Genomic DNA, 12,500 nt, shown 5'->3' on the forward strand with positions numbered 1-12,500 from the left:
GGGGTCACCGAGTTCATTATTAAGATATAAGCAAGTAAAGACGAAATATAGGGTGTTTTTGAAGAGCTTTCATGTTGCCATGGTAACCTATTACGTCAAAATAGTGAGAGCATTTTGTTAAGTAATAATTGGTGTTTGATATGGTACCATAACATATCTTTTACGTGATACAGTTTTGTAGTGACAACCCTTCTAATTAAAAGGTCCTTAAAAGTTGTGAAACTGGTCCCAGCCACCTTAACGGAACGTGCCGTCTTCGATCAAACGCATGCGCATTTGACATCACATGGCTTATATCCTCCATTCCAGTCAGCGTATCGAAAGTGTCACAGCACTGAGACTGCACTTTTAAAAGTGCAAAATGACATCCTAATGAACTTGGATTCTCAACGAGTGACTCTTCTTGTGATGCTGGATTTGAGTGCAGCGTTCGACACAGTTGACCATGGAGTGTTATTGAATCGCCTCAGTACGAGCTTTGGAGTCAGGGGATCAGCATTGCAGTGGTTTGCATCCTACCTTCTCAATAGATCTCAGCGCGTGTCTTTTGACCAAAAATTATCGGAGAATTTCAAATTGCAATGTGGTGTTCCTCAAGGATCATGCTTAGGGCCATTGCTATTTACTATCTATGCCAGTAAGCTTTTTGAGGTTATTAAGAATTATCTACCACAATCGCACGCATACGCAGATGATACTCAGCTGTATCTTTCATTCAATCCTGACTTGGCTTGTTCGCAAAATGACGCAGTTGAAGCAATGGAGCAGTGCATACAGGCTATACGATCGTGGATGATCAAGGACAAACTACGCATGAATGATAGTAAGACGGAGTTCATGATTATAGGCACCAGAAAGCAACTGACTAAAGTGAACATTGATGGTCTTACCGTTGGTGAGAGCAGTATAGTTCCCGTAACTTCAGTTAGGAACTTAGGATCATGGTTTGACCAGAACCTGAGTATGATTCCACACATTAATAAGATATGTAAAGCTGCGTCTTTTCATATTTACAATATAAGGCGGATCAGAAAGTACCTCACCATCGATGCCGCACATACGCTTGTTCACTCCATTGTTATTGGCCGCTTAGACTATTGTAATAGTCTTCTTTCTACAGGTCCCGCGATACACATAAGTAAGTTACAACGCATCCAAAATAGTGCTGCCCGGCTCGTATGTTCAACTCCGAGGTTTAATCATATTACACCCGTCTTATTTTCTTTGCACTGGCTACCCGTTACTTACCGTATCGAGTTCAAAATATTAGTTTTGACGTTTAAAGCAATTTATCAACTGGCGCCGTCCTATATCTGTAATCTGGTTCGATTAAAGGATAAATGTAAGTACCAGCTTCGTTCTTCTAAAGAACTACTATTACAGTTGCCCATAAAGAAAACAAAGAAAACTCTGGGAGACAGATCATTCCAAACAGCTGCCCCTGTATTGTGGAACAGCCTGCCTGCGAGTGTTAGAGACATCGATGACTTTTTGGTTTTTAAACGAACTATAAAGACTTATTTATTTAGGAAGGCTTTTGCCTGTTATTGTTAGATTGACTACTTTTAAAGTTATTAATTTCAAGTATTCTTAATTATATTTTATTGTAATTATTAGGAGTAGTTTTAGTTGTAAGGCGCATTTGATCATATTCAGATGTTAATTTGCGCCTAATAAGTAATAAACTATTATTATTAAACTATTACGTATCGGGCGAACGAGTTCTCACTGAGTTCGGGCGAACTGGCTTTAGGCCGCGAAACACGGTGCAAATTGCGTTTTGGCTTCCATCAATAAAACTTGCAAAGCTAAGCCGAAGAAAGCTAATAGTTGAGCCGAAACCATCCCAAATGTACTGCGTAAGCCTGGTTCATCGAATACTACGGTTGGTAGCACAATGGCTGACGATTGTCAAACTGATACGAAAGGGATTGAAGGTTACGGATCCCCAAATTCCGAGAAATCAGCCAACAAATGGAAGATGCGTTAATTAATACTTGTAGAGCGTGACCTTTCTTGAATGCTTACTCTTAAAAGACGGAACAATCAGCGTTTTCTGTCTGTTCTACTTTTCAAACTGAGTACGATAGCCGCAAGGCGGTTCGGCGTTTGGCGAGATTCCGTAGAATTATGAAAATCTCTGCAAGTAACTGGCTTCACTTAATGGGTGTGCGGAAAACGAAGATCAAAGACCGAAGACCAAATACCTGGAAAACGCTCTTCGTTTTCCGGGTGTCTTTGTTCTTCGCTCTTCGTTTGCCGGGTCGACCCGAAGTCTTTGTTCTTCGCTCTTCGTTTGCCGGGTCGACCCGAAGTCTTTGTTCTTCGCTCTTCGTTTGCCGGGTCGACCCGAAGTCTTTGTTCTTCGATCTTCGTTTGCCGGGTCGACCCGAAGTCTTTGGTCTTCGCTCTTCGTTTTCCGGGTCTTTGGTCTTCGCTCTTCGTTTTCCAGGTCTTAGTTTTCCGCAGACCCTTTACTTGATATCATAGAATCTTTAATACTTTAACCATGACACAAAAACGCTTTCAAGTAAATGAGCTCTTTACATCGACAAAAAACTCACTTCGCTGCAACGGCAGCTGCAGTGTCTGCTATGATTACTACATGTGAAATTACTCTTTTGGAAAAATAAAGATGAATATAAATACATATAAATACATGTAAATATATTTGATATATACAGTGTATTAACATCATTTAATTAATAAACAGTTATATTAATGTAAATTTATAATATTAATATAATATTATTAATATTAATATAAAAATATTATGTATAAGTGAAATTAATAACATTAACTATTAATAATATTAATTTCATTTATACATATTTTTCATTATATCTGAAAAAGGCTAAAATATGGAAGGTTTGAAGAATTCAGAATTCTACCTGCTTTCTGAAAAGCTGTTGTCTCTTATGCACCGTCCAACCAAAGCAGATGCTAGAACTATCAATCACAACTACCACATGCATGAAAATACACAATACGAACCTGCCGTTTGCGTGGAAGAATGGTATTCTCTTAACGTCTCCTTTTGACAATCGAAAATCACCTACCAAAGGCAGAACCAGATACAATATTGAAATCTACATCAGTATTAGGCACTCATAATACCCTTGATGGCAGAAGCAAGATGTGAAGTGTAGACAGTGCCTGTTTAAATTTTGAAGTGGTTTAATATGTAAGAGTTCCTAATGGACATTTTGGCGTATTTGCACAATGGAACAAAACGGAACGTTCGGATTAGACATAAAGTGCAACCATCCAGTAGCTTTTTTAAAAGTAGAAAAAAGAGAAACTTCGTATTTAGGGATATTCTTTTGAGAAACTTGTGACAGCTCACACACCTGCTTCTGTGTGCAGAAAGCTACCCAAATCATTATTACCTTAATTTATGGCAGTAGGATTTCAGGGTTTTTGTTATCATGTTTAACTTAAGTACCCGTAACGTTACTCTGTCCTTTTGGCAACCACGCTAAGTTTCACAACTTGAAACAGACTGTAATAATTATAGTATACTATAAGATAATTATCAAGTAACAGATACCTGTGTAAAGGATATTCCCATGCTGGCCTTCAAATAAGAACCTATTGATGCAAAAACAAAAACTGCACTCTGATTCTTTTGCAAGTACACCCATGCCATAACAGGAAAATCACATCATTTAATTTAGCTCAGAGCATGCGGTGTTAAGGGCCTCAGAATGACGGCAAGTATTTAGACGGTACTTACATAACAGAACCCACACAATGCCCAGCAGGAAGCAAAGTTACACAGATAGAGCTTTCCTGTAGTTAGATCAAAACAAGACAAATAAGACATGCATTATTCAATACCAGTCAAAAAAATTAAATTGTCTACCACCAGGGTGCAAAGAAAGTACATGTAATTTAGGCAGCTTGCCCTCTGGGCAAGCTAATTAGCTAGCATAAACTATTGAGTAAGCCCGGAAGAATTCAAAGAGTGTGATTAATTTCATATACACGTACAGTATTTATGAATTCAAATTATAATTTATTAGAAACAATGACAAGTGACAATAAAGTAATGCATTAATTGAAGATTGTATGGCCAAGACATGCCAGCACAGAACATGGGACGTACAATGTAAAATGTAATGCAATGCTTGGTAAGTATTCCATAAAGTATTAAACTGCTTTCAAGTGCAGTCAAATTTAAGTGCAAAGCTTACTATACAGTAATTCTATCCACTTGCCTATGATATCAGGCTAGTAAAGATCAGAATCCACTAGCCCGATAGCAAAAACCACCAGCCCCATGACTTTCTTTGCATGCTGTACCATTTTTCAAACACGAACATGTTAATACTATTCTAATATTTCTAAGGTCCATACATGTATATTCTAGGAATTGGTTCTTTTTTTTCATTATTCTAATCTTTTATTGAAACTACATTGAAAAAATGGTATTATATGACTTTTGTATGGACTGCTGCACACTTCTATTGGAAAAATAATATCATTTTAAAAAACATGTACTGTACATGTACCAGGGCAATGTAAGATGGTAAGATCAGAGCAGGGACTCGAAAAAGCCGTACAGCCCTGCAAAATGCTGGATTGGAAAAAAAGCAAGAAGAAGGGAAAGAAAGAGAAAGATAGGTATTCTTCTTGACTGAGTTTCGTAGGTAGGGCAGGACGTGAAAATATTCGGGGCTAGGCCGGTATGCTTTGACCTGAAGCTGAATAATAATAATATTGTTGTTGTCTTGTCCAGTCCTAAAACTACATAGTACTCTATAATAATTATCATAATAATAATTTAATAATAATAATAATAATAATATTATTATTATTAAATACTTAAACTGTTGTTCACCTCTGCAGTGTTCTCGTCAAAAAGAGGAATCATTGTTTGTTGCTCCAATGGTATGCTACGCTGTGGTATAAAATAACAAGCAGACAGTTAACCAAACTGGCAAATAATTATTTCTTTCTCTTTCAGTCAGTCTACAACCACTTGCTGTATTAGTGTTGGCAGCTCATTTCAGTCCTGATCTTAAAAATTAATTAATCTTAGACATGGAAATCCACTCACAATGTGCTCCTTTAGATGAACATATTCAGGGTTACACATCAAGAGATTTTCAGTTGTCTCTGAGCAGTACACAAACACAGTTTTGCTGGTAACAGAAAAAGAAAACCAAACTGAAAAGAGACCAGATGAATTACATAAACATCCTTTTAAAAAAATGTAGAAGTCTGCACATACATGTAGTACTGTACAGTATTTCTTAAAACTATCGTTGTAATACCTTCCAATAAGTCTTCCATGAAATGCTTTTGAATCTAGCCCAGACATATGATCTGCATAGAATAATACTGTAACTTGTTATTAAGTGAGCAAAAACAAGGCAGAAGTACAAGTGTAACTGTACAGTACATGTAATTATGAGTTTTTTTTTTTGAAACCATTTGGTATGTGATGTTGCTAATCAGTGTGCTCAACATAACAATAACGTTATTCAAAAAAATTTTCACTTTGCAATCAGATTCACCAGCCTGTACTCCAAACAACACTCAGTAGCTACATGTATTGCAAGTTTCACAAGATACATGAAACAGTTATTAATTTGCATTTCCTAGAACTGGTGCAGAATGCCATGAGGGTTGTCCAATACAGCTAAATAATCAGGTTCTCAATTGAACCCATAACCCGTAACACCTATTGCGGCTGTCACCCGTAAGTATGACAGCTTTAAAATTTTCCTCATCAAGTAGATCAGTTGTCAATCAGTTGAAAAATTATTGCACAGCGATGGCTGTTACAAAATTCTAATTCTATTTTGACATTTTCATTTTAAAAAAATTCAAATTCCCCACCCCTGGGACAAAATAATCGGTCAAAATGTCCACCTGGCGGCAAGTGAAGGTGTTAAAATGTCCTTTGTACAATAAAAATGGCTAGCATGGGGACGTCACACACGATCAAAATCCCTACACTGGGGACAGGGATTAGCCCGACCCGTGGTTAGCCCGACCCCCCCCCCCCCCCTGCCTGGGGCTTAACATTGATATGTGCATAAACACTGTTGATCATGCATGATCAGCGCTATACGAAATACCCGGCCACTATTGTATTCTTGCAACGCAGAATTAAGCGAGGTTAAACTTCAATACGAAAACAAATACTATTTTATCATAAAGCCATCGAAGTCTTGTCAAAATAGTGATATGTAGAGGAAGTCCTATTGCATATCACTATTCATTGATTGTGTAAAAGCTTACATTGTGTAAAGGTGCCTACCTTTGTGGCAATGCGAAAGAAAAAACGCCAAGCTATCGAGATTCTCTTTCTCAAAGTTATCCGCCGAAATCAGGGGATATTCTCTAAACTTTCCGGTAAAAGAACTCATCTTTTGTTCCCTTCGTAGTCCTCACAGCAGGAAAACATCAAAATGTCATGTCATTTTGCCGTAAAAAAAAAAACAGAAACTGAACGAAATCAAATATGGCGGCCTTTCTCTCAAATGTGGTGCCCAGTCTTATGATTACCATATTTAGTCATCATGCCCATTTTCGGAAACTTGACATCATTCCTACAAATCGTTGGTCTTGCGGTCCAGTTTATAGCAAGGAATGTTCTTGTGTATGTGGTATTTCCTTGTTTCGTGCTGTCCCATTGTTGAAGTATCATAGTTGTTTGTATAAGTAGAGGACAGTTTAGTATGTCTACGACCGATCTGGAGTCACAGGACTCCATGGACGCAGAATCGAGCGAATATGATGAAGACGACGATGGTGAAGATGATTACTATACGAATGTTTATGACGATGAAGGGTTGTCTTCGGACAAAGAAGAAGACCCGGAGAGTTTCGAATTTGTGATCATAGACCCGAACGAAGCGCAGAAAATGTTTGACTCCATAGTGGCTAAGATGTGCCAAGATATCAAGGTTTGAATTCCATGTTACTGAGCTTAAATGTAAACACTAGTACTGGACTTTATACATGTAAGTTGATAAATTTTGATTCTGTGTCTCAGAAGAGATTGAAATTATTGCTTCCAAAGGTGACGGAATCTGTGGCTAGAATTTTGTTAATACAACACGACTGGAACACGGAAAAGATCTTGGAAAGGTTGGAAGATGGAAATTCCCTTTTGAATTCGTATTTTAATTTGACAAGTTAACAATACTATTTGCATGTAAGGATAATTGTCGATGAATAATTGATAGTCGATTGAGGAAATAGTATTAACACAGCTAATCTTCGATGTGATAACTTGTGAAAGTCACGTATGACGTTCAAAGAAAACAAAAGAGCTAAAACAATAAACACTGCATAACAAAAAATCTAATAAATTTCAACATCCCCCCCCCCAACTTCCCTTGGGAATACCCCTAGGCATTTGACAACTCTGTGCTTTGTCTTTGTAAGAATATCACCTGTCAGTGAGTGGGATGAGGATATATATTATAGTTCAGTGTTTATCTTTGCATGAGATGGAAGAGTTTAAGCAAAGTTAATTATTATATAAACACCGATGAAATACCAAGTGAACTTTCATGCAAAAACATGATGTCTTCACACGTGAAAAGATCACTGTTGCTATGGTTACATATTATAATCATGCCTTTCGATGCCTTTCATGAAATATTTCATTAGTGTTTATATAATAAATAAAATCTTACATGGCGGCTTGGAGATAAGAAATTTATCTTCTTGTGTTGAAAAATCAATCGAGTGTCAATTCCAGGAGTCAATGGTTCTTATCAATAGTTTTTTAGTGGGTGTCTACAGCTCTAGGTTGCCTCTTGATATGAACAACCCCCCATATTGCGTTAGACGGAGTAAAATCTATTAAGTCGCAATCCCAAGGGTGAATGGGTTATTAAGCTTGCCAGCGAAGCCCAACTGATGGCTGTGGTATAGTAGTTATTAGTTTATCGTTTTTATTTTATTTTAAACTTGACGTTTTAGTTTCTTATTTTGTTACATTGTATATGGGTTTTGAAAAGCCTGATTATGTAGAATGATGTTCGTATGTGTAACCTACATAACCCACATTGCACAGGTCACATTGAAACCTACAAACAGTGTGCAGTGTGTTGTTCAATGTGACCTATGCAATGTGGGTTATGTAGGTTACACACGTGGATATTTTACATACATATACCGGTAATTATGTAGGAAATGCTTTTTATGAGAGCCTTAAAGCCAAAATAATCTTAACGTGCAATCGGACTGCATTCATGCAAAAGTGATTTGATTCATAATCAGCGCACCCTAGTAGGTTAATTTTCCAAAAATTGCTTTAAATGCTGTAATTTGTATGATCTGTTTACAGTTTTCCTTGATAATGGAACAATTACCATATTATTATTATTATTGATTTATTTATGGTTTTATTTTATAGGCATAGAATAGATCCAGTTGGAATGCTTATAGAAGGAAGGATAATCCCAGAAAAATCTATTCCCCAAGCTGTAAGTATTGGTAGCGGCTAAAATTCTTAATGTGCAATCACATTAATTTAATGAAAACTACTAAGTTACAGCTTCATTTACTGCAGCCTATACTGTGGTTGATTTCCAGTTCAAACTGGACTGCAGCCAGGTGATGACATGTACATGTAAGATCTAACAATAATTTTTTAATACTGCATATACTGAAGGCATCCAAATTCATTTCCGGTAATTGTTTAACAAACACAGTGTGAATGAAGCAATTTATTGTTTTCCCTGATAGTTTTAGACTTCAGGGTGTAAAACACAGGTCACATTCTGCAGGTCAAGACAAGAATGACAATGTGCACCAAAAATTGACTATTTGAACCTTATGGCACCTGCTCACTCCTCGTGATAACATGAATGCACCAAGTAGAGACGCTTATGATTGTTCTTCACAAAAACCACTGAGAAGACACTTAAGTTTGTTTCAGTGTGTTGAAATGTTGGTGACTCATTTGAGTAGAGGAACCGAAGTACACTGTATCAAGGGGGAGCATAACAGCCCCTTTATCTAGAGTCTGGGGGAGGCATGTGACTATTCTGGCAGGGGTTTCATTAAGGGCTGGGTACTGGGCAAACTGACAAGCTGTGGACATGACTTTGCCCAGTTGCTTTCAACATCTCAGTGGAACTGGGTTTTATTAATACAAAGATTGATTTACAAAATACGCTGTATTGTCCTTTTCTTGATCTGTGTTCTGTTGTAAAAATGTTGCAATTTCATACACTGTGTTCAATTCAGAACGAATTTCCACACTGTAACACAATCATGAAGAGAATCGCACTCCATAAAAGACCACCTGAAATGTCCCAGTGTTGCATGTTTTGCTGTGGCATCAGAAAAGATCGCAGTCGATCACCAATAATTATTATTGTTTTCTTTGCAATCCGAATTTCCTCCACCTGAGGAAAGGCCACTATGTTCACGAGTGCACTATTTTGTTTCATGTTAATGAGTTAATTTTCTTCAATGTTGATATTGATATCAAATCATTAAATTGTCTAAAGAAGGTGTGATTTTTTGTGGTTGAAGAACATCGCTTTGGGCTTCAGAATTCAGGAAAACACATCTCTGCAACTTAAGAATTTCAAAATTCCTGGGGGAGCACGCCCCATACTTTTGCCCAGGTGTTAACCCTAACCCTAACCCCAACCCCTTCTGGTAGTTAACCTGAAATTAGAACATAGATCTTCATGTAGATCTAAAAACCGCTAGGGGATTTTTGAATTTGTCTTCCAAATAAAGTTAGACTGATTTTCCATCACTCACACAGTTTTTAGAACAATATTGTTAACTAGAACTAATATCCAATTAATGCGTTGACGCCAAGGTGCTGGAACTTTTGCAGCCAAACAAGCACTCTTTTGATCGTGGCCGGAAAACTCAAACTCAAACAAAAATTTCAATGAATAAGCTAGAAATCCAGAAAATAATAATCTTTTGACTTTAAAATGATAATCCAATTAATAGCATGCTTGTTTGCATTAACACTAAAGTGTTGGAACTTTTGCAGCAAAACCCGCACTCTTTTGATCATGGCCTAAAAACTAAAACTCAAACAAAAATTTCAATGAATAGGCTTGAAATCCAGAAAATATAATCTTTTGACTTTAATTAATTTAAAATGATATATCATTCAGTTCTGTTTAACTTAATAAAATTGTGGTGCAAAGATAATTTTTTGCGTGGATGCCTATTCTTCATATAGCTACACGTACATATACATACAGCCGTACCACCTTAAAAGTTGCTTCTTAATTGCTGTGGTCTTGAATATTAAATGAATTAGTCAAGTTATTATTTAGTTAATTGTTTTCATTTAATTAACAGACAACAAGATCACTTCACTGTCCGGTGTGTTTTCAACGCTGCACAAAATCCAGCATGAGTAGTGCACCCTGTGGACACACTTTCTGTAACGACTGTTGGATGTCGTACTGTGTCAATCAACTAAAGATTGGTTTAGCATCTGGTTAGTGCCTTTTGGTAGTCATGATATATTTTTAATAGAATTTAATCAATTAAGGGTCGCGAATGGTACTTCCAAAATCTTGGCACTCATCCAATCTCAAAATCTCAACAGCCTTTATGAAGAGTCTCAAAGTATCATTCATATTTATAATTATCATTTATTTTGGTGTGAAGTCTTGCATGTTTGGGTCTTGGTCTTGGATTTGCAAATAAGGGTCTCGGCAAGTCTCATATTTTACCATTCGCCACTCCTTTTTATGTAAAAGCTACTTTGTGATGGGCAGGGCATTTTGCAGAACGCGGAACATTTGGTTAGCTTTCAATAAAATTATTAGGGAAGTGCTTGACTGCAGTAAATATAAGCCAAGGTGCAAATTTCTAAAATGGTTAGCTGCTACACATGTAGCTATTATATTTGTTGCGTATACAGTATGTACAGTTATTGCCTTTAAATACCCATTTTATAGCATTCAGCATTTGATATTCAGTATTCAGCGTTCTGCAAAATACCCCTCCCATTTTGTGATTAACTGCAAGGATGATGGTCGTGATGATGATGATGATACATGTCAGCATTGATGGCAACAACAACAACCCGTAGATGATCAAGGTGACGCATCATTAAGTTTTTTTTAATGATTGTGTAATGATGTGTAATGAATGATGATTCATTACGCATTCCGCTTCAGCAATTAAATCTTGGGTGTTGTAACTGCAGGTTAATTAGGGTTCCAGGTCATTGTTCAACCATATCTGAAAACAACCCAAGCCTTTACTAATGCTAGCATTAGGCCAGTAAACACTGTGCTTTAGAGAATGTTTAAGCCTAAGGTGAGCATTTTTGTAAAGGTTTGGGTTGTAATAATAATTATCATAATCATTATGGCGAAACAACACCCTGCAACCGTAACCTGCAACCTGCCACCTGCAATTTAAACCCTCCGTTTAAATCTCTTGTGAGAAAAGTTCCTGCAAGGATCAATAAGGTTTTTTTGTTTCATTTTTGCAGGTATCGAGTGTATGAATTGCAGTCTATTAATAGGAGAAGAAATGGCTCTCAAAGTACTGAAAAATGAGGCAGCAAGAGAAAAATATAGGCAATTTCTTTTTAATGACGAAGTTAAGGTAACTGATTGGTTAATGTATAAATTATATCCCCTTCATTAAGATGTCATGTACACTGTGTGTGCAGTAGAGGAGCGTGCATAGTGTTGTGGATATCGCTGGCGGACTGCATTTCAGCTCTCCGAGTTCAAATACTAGCTGGTGAACTCCAAGGTTCACTCAGCTTTCCATCCATTCGTAGTGGGTAAAATTAGTACCAGTGTTACTGGGGACAAGTTGTTCATCTGACGGGATTAAAGTAGCACCCACCCCTGCCATGAGTTACGGTAGAAGCGGTAAGTTACGGTTGTAGCTACAATGTAAAGAAAAAGGGTCCTTTGGGTTGCCTTTGCTTTTGATCAGCCTCTTATATTATCTTGTCTTGTATGTATGGAAGAACAAAAAAAGCTGAAAAGAGACAAACTGTACATTGTACATGTACATGTATAAGACTTAGAAGGTCGCCCTGTTACATTATTGTATTAAAATTTTAGTTATGTCTTTGGTGAACAAAATAGGTGGTATTAATTTTATCCCCTTTCAGCTTGAACTGAAATACAATGTAAACCCGAAACCGGCCAGACTTAGTATTTTACTCTGTCTAACGCTAGACGATTTTAATCGTCAATGGGAACCCCTGGGAGTCAATGGGTTAATCACTCACTGAAAAACTAAGTCCCCATTAAACATAAGGTCCTTCAGACCTTAGAATTTTGATTTGACAGTTTCTGCAAATAATAATGCATAGTGATTCTTTTCAAGTACATGTATAATGGTATGTTGAAGATTAAATCACTGAAAACCCCTACAAAAGATGGAAATTTCTAACTTACATGTATAACACCATATATTACTGTACATGTAGTGTTCTCAAAGATGGCAACATTGAAAACTTATTGTTATAATAATTTTATTCTTTCCCTAACGAAGCAACCAAAAAAGACTCT

General features: G+C 36.9%; 2 protein-coding genes across 2 annotated transcripts in view; one reads left to right on the forward strand and one right to left on the reverse strand.

Moving 5' to 3' along the window:
• The window catches only part of LOC138056462 (protein artemis-like), a 21,461-nt gene extending 14,963 nt beyond the window's left edge, over positions 1 to 6,498 (reverse strand). Inside the window, exons 1-7 of the mRNA XM_068902265.1 lie at positions 6,272 to 6,498; positions 5,280 to 5,331; positions 5,063 to 5,147; positions 4,844 to 4,903; positions 3,737 to 3,792; positions 3,551 to 3,591; positions 2,995 to 3,055 (exon numbers count right to left, since the gene is read on the reverse strand). Of these exons, the coding sequence (XP_068758366.1) occupies positions 2,995 to 3,055; positions 3,551 to 3,591; positions 3,737 to 3,792; positions 4,844 to 4,903; positions 5,063 to 5,147; positions 5,280 to 5,331; positions 6,272 to 6,380 (464 nt within the window). The 5' untranslated portion in view covers positions 6,381 to 6,498. The remainder of the gene's footprint in view (positions 1 to 2,994; positions 3,056 to 3,550; positions 3,592 to 3,736; positions 3,793 to 4,843; positions 4,904 to 5,062; positions 5,148 to 5,279; positions 5,332 to 6,271) is intronic.
• Positions 6,499 to 6,559: 61 nt separating this feature from the next.
• LOC138056444 (E3 ubiquitin-protein ligase ARIH2-like) overlaps positions 6,560 to 12,500 on the forward strand; it is a 19,256-nt gene continuing 13,315 nt past the window's right edge. The window contains exons 1-5 of the mRNA XM_068902232.1: positions 6,560 to 6,920; positions 7,037 to 7,104; positions 8,384 to 8,453; positions 10,309 to 10,450; positions 11,459 to 11,574. Of these exons, the coding sequence (XP_068758333.1) occupies positions 6,693 to 6,920; positions 7,037 to 7,104; positions 8,384 to 8,453; positions 10,309 to 10,450; positions 11,459 to 11,574 (624 nt within the window). The 5' untranslated portion in view covers positions 6,560 to 6,692. The remainder of the gene's footprint in view (positions 6,921 to 7,036; positions 7,105 to 8,383; positions 8,454 to 10,308; positions 10,451 to 11,458; positions 11,575 to 12,500) is intronic.

The sequence above is a fragment of the Montipora capricornis genome, chromosome 7 (genome assembly GCF_036669925.1).
Source record: "Montipora capricornis isolate CH-2021 chromosome 7, ASM3666992v2, whole genome shotgun sequence".
Taxonomy (NCBI): Eukaryota; Metazoa; Cnidaria; class Anthozoa; order Scleractinia; family Acroporidae; genus Montipora; species Montipora capricornis.